This window comes from Propithecus coquereli, unplaced genomic scaffold, assembly GCF_000956105.1.
Source record: "Propithecus coquereli isolate 6110/MARCELLA unplaced genomic scaffold, Pcoq_1.0 Scaffold138, whole genome shotgun sequence".
In the NCBI taxonomy this organism is placed as follows: domain Eukaryota; kingdom Metazoa; phylum Chordata; class Mammalia; order Primates; family Indriidae; genus Propithecus; species Propithecus coquereli.
In genome coordinates this window covers 905,569-913,610 of record NW_012138080.1, presented here as the reverse complement: position 1 = coordinate 913,610, position 8,042 = coordinate 905,569, and the positions used below count along the sequence as shown (strand labels likewise).

At 33.9% G+C, this 8,042-nt stretch overlaps 1 protein-coding gene across 1 annotated transcript in view; it reads left to right on the top strand.

Annotated features, from left to right (window-relative positions):
* Positions 1-8,042, top strand: part of LOC105806148 (E3 ubiquitin-protein ligase FANCL) — an 88,650-nt gene that overhangs the window by 58,797 nt on the left and 21,811 nt on the right. The window contains exon 6 of the mRNA XM_012639215.1: positions 5,214-5,310. Coding sequence (XP_012494669.1) covers positions 5,214-5,310 — 97 coding nt within the window. The remainder of the gene's footprint in view (positions 1-5,213; positions 5,311-8,042) is intronic.

Here is an 8,042-nt window from a genome sequence, read left to right as displayed (position 1 = left end):
ACATGAATCAATAAATGTGAACCAGTCTGACAACAGCTTCTGCATGTTCGTGTATACATAGAGCATTGTCACTTACATAGAAATATAAAACTTTCATATTCCTTATAAAAAAGCTTATTTAATCAGCAAGTTAAAACTTACATGAAAAGGAACAATGTGAGTTTAGAGAAATTTTAAGTATTTTGGGGCTACAAATAATTTAGGGAGGTTCTTAGAGGAGGTGGATGTTGGGATAAACTTGAAAGGAATATAGAGACCCTTAAAGGGGGGGAATGATGGAGGCAAGGTTGTAGAGGTGGGTATGTGCAGTGTATTTTTGGATTTTGGAATCGAGCAGTTGCTCACATAAGGGGATTAATATATTAGGGCTAGACTGAAGGGTCTTGACTTCTAGACTAATGATTCTCTATATGCAGGTGAAGGGGACTCTGAATATTTTTGAGCAAGGGGTTGATATGATTAAAAAAGTATTTAGGAAGATTAATCTAGGTACAAAAGGCAGGATGGATTGGTGTACAGAAGAGGCAGGAATTAAAGACACTCATTAGGGAGATTGTTCTTAGTAATTTGATATGAAGTAGTTAATGCTTAAACTTGAGAGTGGCAATAAAAATGAAAACTTTGATGCTTTATTAAAACATGGTCTTCAGCCTGTCTTTTGATGCAGTCTGCCTTTTGATGTTATTACTATTAATACTTAAATGCGTCAAGATGGGTAAATAAAAGAAAAGCTAAGTAACTTAAGCTGTTGGTCAAAATAAGTACAGTATTTTAAGAGATATAAAGCACATTTCTTCTGCTTCACTGTACTGATACCATTCAGCTATTAACAGGGACAATAACAAAAACCTCCCTGAAGCTTAAGTATTAACATCCCTTTCAAATGTTTAAAAAACTTTTAACTCTCAAGTTTAGTGCCTTTTAGTTATTGCAAGCAGACTTGTGAAGAAATGTAGCAAGTGATAAATACAAAGTGAAATGTCATAAGTAAAATATTTTTTCTTTAGATTTTATACTTATGTTTTTATATTTTCTTAGTCAAATTTAGAATATACCTAGCTAAGTGATAATACCTAAATTCCTTCTCAATATAAATTTTAAATGTGATTTCTTTGGCTTTGGCTAGCATTTTATGTATAATAACTTCTTAAAAAGTATGAGCTTTCCAGTGACAAAAGTTTCCTAAACTTACTATTTAAATGATTTTTTTATGTTTAAATAAATAAAAACTATTATTCCCTATTGTCCAAATTGAGATGTCCATCTACTTAATATTTATAATAGACTTTCTTAGTAAAACTGATCTGATACCACTTGTAAGAGCTTATCATCTGTTTTTTCCTTTAATATCCCTTCTATAGACCAAACCAAGATATTTTTTCATATCATGAATAGATATAAATATGTTCCATTAGGTCAGAGGCTAAGCTGCTATTAACAAAGAGAACCACAGGTCCTCAATTCAGACAAGGTGGAATTGTATTCATCTCTCATTTAACAGGTCAGAGATAGGCAGATGCTCAAGAGTGGGTTGGTGGCTCTGTTCCACAAGGTCATTCAGGAACTTGTATCTCAACTATCCACCGTGGTTGCGTTCAGTACAGTGCCACTAGCCACATGTGGCTATGACATTTATATTTAAATAAAAAATTCACCGTCCATACTATCCACATATTAAGTCCTCCATAGACACATATGGCTAGTCACTACTATTTTGGACAGTCCAGACATAGAATACCTCCATCATCACAGAAAGTTCTGTTGGTCAGTGCTGCACTAGAGTGTATTCCTGTTTTCATGGTCTTTGCTGGCTCATAGTGGCCTGTCCAAGTTCTATTCTTGGAGAATAGGGAAGGGAAGATGAGAAGATGAGAGGAGGAGGAGGAGAAAAAACATTTTTGTTATAAATGATCCAAAAGATGCACATATCACTTCTGCTTGCAGCCCACTGGCCAAAATTAGTTATATGCAAACACCTCCCAAGAGTCACTGGCTGGGTGAACTGGATCCTGCTGAAACTTGGTTTAGTTGGGAGTTGAGGGGCAGGGATCCTATTACCAAAAGGAAGAAGGTGAGAATGGACACTAAAGAACAATTGACAGTCTAGGTCATATGTACTCAAGGTGCTAATCACAGTAAGGCTTTTTTCTATCCCCTCTTCCCCAAAACAAAGTAGCCAGGAAATGAACATGGGTAAAATGTTTCTTATTTTTAAATGGCTTTGCTGGTGAGATTAACCTGAAATTGTGAATGTTTTTTACTACTTTATTTAAATTACTTTTTTTTTTTTTGAGACAGCGTGTCACTCTGTCACCTTGGGTAGAGGGTAGTGGCATCATCACAGCTCACTGCAACCTCAAACTCCTGGGCTCAAGTGATCGTCTCAGCCTCCTGAGTAGCTGGGACTCCAGGCACATGCCACGATGACCAGCTAATTTTTTCTGTTTTTAGTAGAGATGAGGTCTCTTGCCCAGGCTGGTCTTGAACTCCTGAACTCAAGCAGTCCTCCCACCTTGGCCTCCCAGGGTGCTAGAATTACAGGAGTGAGCCACGGTGCCTGGCTAAATTACTTCTTAAAGTCTAACAAAATTAACCTCATAGTCATCTTGACTTAAAGGCCATATTTTTGAGCATGACACTCTTTTCTGTAATGTATTACCTCTATGTCTTAAACTGTGGAATGGTGATAATCTTGTGTGATTACAAACAAAAGACTAGAGCTCTTATTTCTGTGTTATTTTATAGATGTTTAATAATGATTTTGAACATTGTGATGATGAGCAGCAGTGTGAAGTATAGAAAGTACTCGTTGGTGATTTAGTTGTTTTTTCTCCCCCTCTCCATGCACATGCAGGCCTGCTCTCCTTTCTCTCTCTGCATGTATTCATCTTGGTTATGAACTGTTTAGAGCTTATAATGAAAAGCAAACAGCCTTTTCCCACACCATTTCCTATCCCCAGTCTTGTCTTTGAGACAAATACTTGGAAATGTTCCTGTTTACAACTTCCACACTTGTAAATGGTATTTCTACATTCAATATTTCTTGATTTTTCAATTTGAGGAATTACTACTATAATAAAAAAAAAGAATTTAGCTCGTATGCTACTTTCTCTTTTCCTTCATTTTTCAAAATTTTTCCATTAGCTTTACTATTTCTTAAAGTTCTTTTATTTCCATTCAGTTAAAGATGGTATCTCTCGACTCTCAAATTAGCAATTACAGATTTTATTGTTCCTAATCTTCCCTCCAGATATTTCTTATTTCTACTTCCCAATTTTTGTCATCCTTTCCTTTTAAATTACAGTGGTCAAATATATTTACATTAGCCTCTATAACTATAATTAAGTCTTTTAGCTTTGTGTATTGCTGGATTCTAAAAATTGTAATTACTAATCAGTTTAATTTTTTGACTACATAAATATTTTTTAACTGAAAAGTTAATGGTAGAGTAATTACAATTTTTTACCACAGCTGTATTGTTTATAATTCAGTTTAAAATTTTCTCTTCCCTTTTTGGTTTCTCGTATTAAAAAAAAATTTCCGTAATTTCTTCCAGTGTATCAGTCATACTCTCTATTCTGTAGACTTTGCCCTTTTGCCAGCTGTGTCCTCCTGGAGCCCTCTTTCTCTTTCTCTCCTAAGCTGTTTTGTCAACCAGTGCTCTTTTAATTGCTTTACATTTTATAAAAGTTGTTGAAAATTTGCTTTTGTTAATGCTATTCCTTCTTGTTCTTTTTTTAATGGTGGCTTTATACCTTTTTAAAATTACTTTATTTTTAAATAATTAATTTTTTAGGGACTAGAGAGAGGATATAAATGCACGTGCTCATCTCAGCATCTTGAATCTGAAGTGTGGAAATTTGCAGTCAGTTACCTATATACCTGAACCTTAGAGTCATACGACAAAACATGTGATAAAGACTCAAAGTTCTAATTTTTTGGAGGTGGGGTATTTGAGATGTTTACAGATATAACTGAAAAAACTGCTATTTTTATGTAAATAAACACGTTTTCCAGAATAATTTACTTTGATTTATTTTCTAAGATCTTAGACTTTTTACAGATTATGATAAAATTTCCATGTATTAATACAGGTTGTTTTACTTCTCATTTCATTATTAAAGATAGATATCTTCTTCAGATTTAGATCTGTTTTCATTACAGTGTTCCACAACATCATTGCCCAGCATTTCTTGCAATTGACTCATTTTACCTTTATACAGTACCTGGTCAGTAACTAAATGGCATATAGTAATGTTAAAAAAATTATTTCCTAAGTTAGTAGGCTAATGTTAGTTCTGAACTCTAATGGCTCTTACCATTAGTCTAGATGATAAGTTGTACAATGCTTTTAGACTACTTTTTATCTTTGCAAGAGAATTGTATTGTAAAAATGTCAAAAAAAATATCCACATGCCCAGTTCACTAGTAAATATACTGCTAAATTTGAACCTTTTTGGCAGTAGCTTATGCTACTCAAGGGACCATGTTTTTGTAGAATGATATATTTCAAAGGGTATTGGTTTCCATTGTAGAAAACTCATGCATTTGGAGCAACTTAAAGCCAAAACAATTGTGCTTATGCCATATGTTTAGAATATTAGTCATCTTGAATACATGCCTATGTTAAGTGTCAGGAGCTATGTGTCTCACAAAAAGAAAATTTATTGTTAGGAGACTGGGCTGTACCTGTGCTTATACAGCATTTTCCTTAGAGGATCAATTTGAGTATATGAACTAATATCAGCTAGGTTTTTGTACAGTAACATTATTGATAATACAGGAGAAGTTCATCAAGGAGAAAAACAAAGGAAGCATAAAAGTCTCATACTGTATGAAACTACAGAAATGGATCAAAGAGTTTGACAGGAAGTTTAATGTGTACATAAGTAGAGGCTGACAGGAACATGCTGTGTGTGCCAAAGGTTCCAGTGATGGAAAACTGAAACATAGTGCTCACTGACCACAGCATGAGCCTTGACACACATTGTAAATAATCCAGAGATCTATGACTGCATTAAGAGCTAGGCTGGTGTATTAACGGCAGTAAATCTATAGCAGCAGAAAGGGCTGGCATGCAGAAATTCCTGATAAATTTTTATAATGGATTAATAGGAATATAGCAAATATTTTCATTTTGAATCCTACCATCTCCAGCTCTCCTCCCCTACCTTCCCCAATGTGATCATTTTTTATTCTATTCTGCTCACCAGACTTGTATACGTGGATACTTGCTTCAGTACCATCAAGTTAAAAGCAGAAGATGCTTCTGGTAGAGAGCATCTAATCACTCTCAAGTTGAAGGCTAAGGTATGTGCCTTGTTAAATGTTATTGTGATCAGGAGATGCTTTGTGAAATGAACTCTGAATGTTTTCAGTGTAAAGAAGTGCTAGTTGCATCTAAAAATACATGTATGATGCTTTTAGGAAAGCCTCAAAGAATTTATTTACTAGTTTTCCAAAAGCCTAGATATAATTTTATGTCACTATTTTCGTCCAAATTTGATTGAAATACAGACTTTTATAATAAAGAAATATTACAAATAAGATTTGGCAGCCTCAAAATACCATAATGTTTTCGTAACATCCTACACAGAAATGAGTGAATCCTTCCACTAGCCCAAGTTCAACTGGGAAAGTCTTTTGCTTTCAACTTTGAATTTTTTTTTGTAGTTCTTATCTCTGACCCACACCCCTGTCCCTACCTTCTGACACAGAAACCCACATATGGATACTTTTAATTATTTGTTTGTTTTGGCTGAAGTTTTTTGACTTATGTATTTTAAGAATTTTTAAAGGTTATGCCTGTATTTATAGAGCCTTTATAGGCTAGTGATCTATAATTATTCACTAATTTTATTGGCACAAAACATGGCTGTTTTATTTTTATTTTTTAGTTCTAGATTGTGGATTTTGAGAAATAAGTAGAATAAGCAAGTTCAGCATATTAATCATTTACTTAGTGATCACTGGGGAAACACTAGAATTTGAAGAAAACCAGGACATCCAACTTTTTTTATTGTTCCTAGGAGTCATCAATCAACTCTATTTCAGAAGATTGTAGTGATGAAAAGATCAATTGTGTTTGTCCTTTTTAAAAATGTGTCTGGCATTTAAGCTTTCCACAAGAGAAAATTAATATATAAAGCTGTACTGGGTGACACAGAAAAGTTGATATCTTATAGTGGCTCTATATCAGACAGGTTGAGAAATGACTCATTCTCTCTCTCTCTCACACACAGAATGTTTAGGTATAATTTTAAGACCCATATGTGATAAGTATTGAAAAAAAATTAGGTAGAAATCTTATTATTTGTAAAAGAAGTTAGATAGTTATTTTCACTAAAATGAAAAGATTTTTGTATTCCTTTTTAGTTTTTAAAGGTGTACTTTTTTTTTAAGATCAGGGAGAAATCTGCCTTTATCCTTCCAAAAGGTCACATGCTGCCAGTGGCAAGGGTTCTGTCATTTCCTTCAAAGGTCTATTTGTTTATATTTTGTGCCTTGATAAAAGTTGCTCTGCTCCTATGAAGACCAAAGTGAAAGATTTTAAATACATCCTGTCCTCATTTGTGTAAGGTCTTCTACTTACTAAGGAGATAATGTTGTAAGTCTATGCTGCCTTCAACTACACCTACAAGATTTTATTATTAATCCGAGTGATGACATTTATTTGATTTATTGGTAGTATTGAGAGTGAAGATTTGACAACTAATATGGTCAATTCTGTCTGCTTTTTTCTTGTACCTTTTTAAGGTGGATAAGATGATGCTTTTAATATTTCTCTGGAGAATATTTTCCAGTGTCAGTTTTGCAACATTTATAGTTATGAAGCACTTTTATATGCCCTGGCAAAAGAGAAGAGTAAGCTTTATTTGAGCTGGGAAGGAATTAGGAAAAAAAAATCTGTTAAAAAAAAAAAAAGACAGGATAAAACTGAATCTTATGATGGTATAATTTATTAGAATCTTTATTTGTCCATCTAGTTTAGCTTTTATCTATACCAAAATTTTCTTTTTTAAGGAATATTTGGGCCTAGGACAGTTAAAAACAGCAATAACTGAAACTGTATGTTAAGAATACATAATGCACAGTCTTGATCCAAACTAAGTTTTAAGGGGAAAGCTGATTTTTTTTTTTAATAGACCATTAGAGCAGGCTTATTTTTGTAAATAAGACTTATTTTTGTAAATTTTTTTATTTGATTTTTTGATTTATAGTAAAGAAATGCACTGTTCTATTTTTTCCTGTAATACATACTTTCCCAATTCTTCCACTCCCCCTCACCATCTCTAAAACCCCACCAATGAAAACAATACCCATTATGCCTAGACAACCTCTATTAAAAATAAATATGTAAATCAAAAAGAAATATAATAAGGGAAACAGATAAACTTTGTGGTTTTTATAGGTGCGTGTGTGTGCATGTGTGTGTAAATATATATATATATATATTTTGGCCTATAAACAACAGAAATTTATTCCTCACAGATATGGAGGCTCAAAGTCCAAGACCAGGGTGCCAACATAGTTGGGTTCTGGTGAGGGCCCTTTTGTGGGTTGCAGACTGCCTTCTTCCCATTGTCCCCTCAAAATGCAGAAGGAGGGTGAGAGAGCTCTCAGGGGTCCCTTTTATAAGGGTGCTAATCCCACTGACGAGGGCTCCATCTTCATGACCTAATCACCTCCCAGCGACCCACCTCCTAATATATAGGTATATTTTTATGTAATAGAGTGCATCTGAACTATGGGATGGAATTGTCTTTGCTTTACAAAAGAAGTAGACCAGAGCTTCCTCAGGTTTGGTCAAGATTAGAACTACTTGAAAAACAAATCACAGCTGTGTATCAGAGGCTGTGTGCTCTGTTTCTTTTTGCAATTTGTATGTATTCACTTGGGGGTCAGTCTTACGGATTAGGTGGTCCAATCACTGAACAGACTTGGTTAAAAATTGTTTTAGAATAATATACTGTAGAGCCTAAAAAATATTGTGTGATTTTATACTTAATATTACATAATGCTCATTCTTTTATAATTATTGA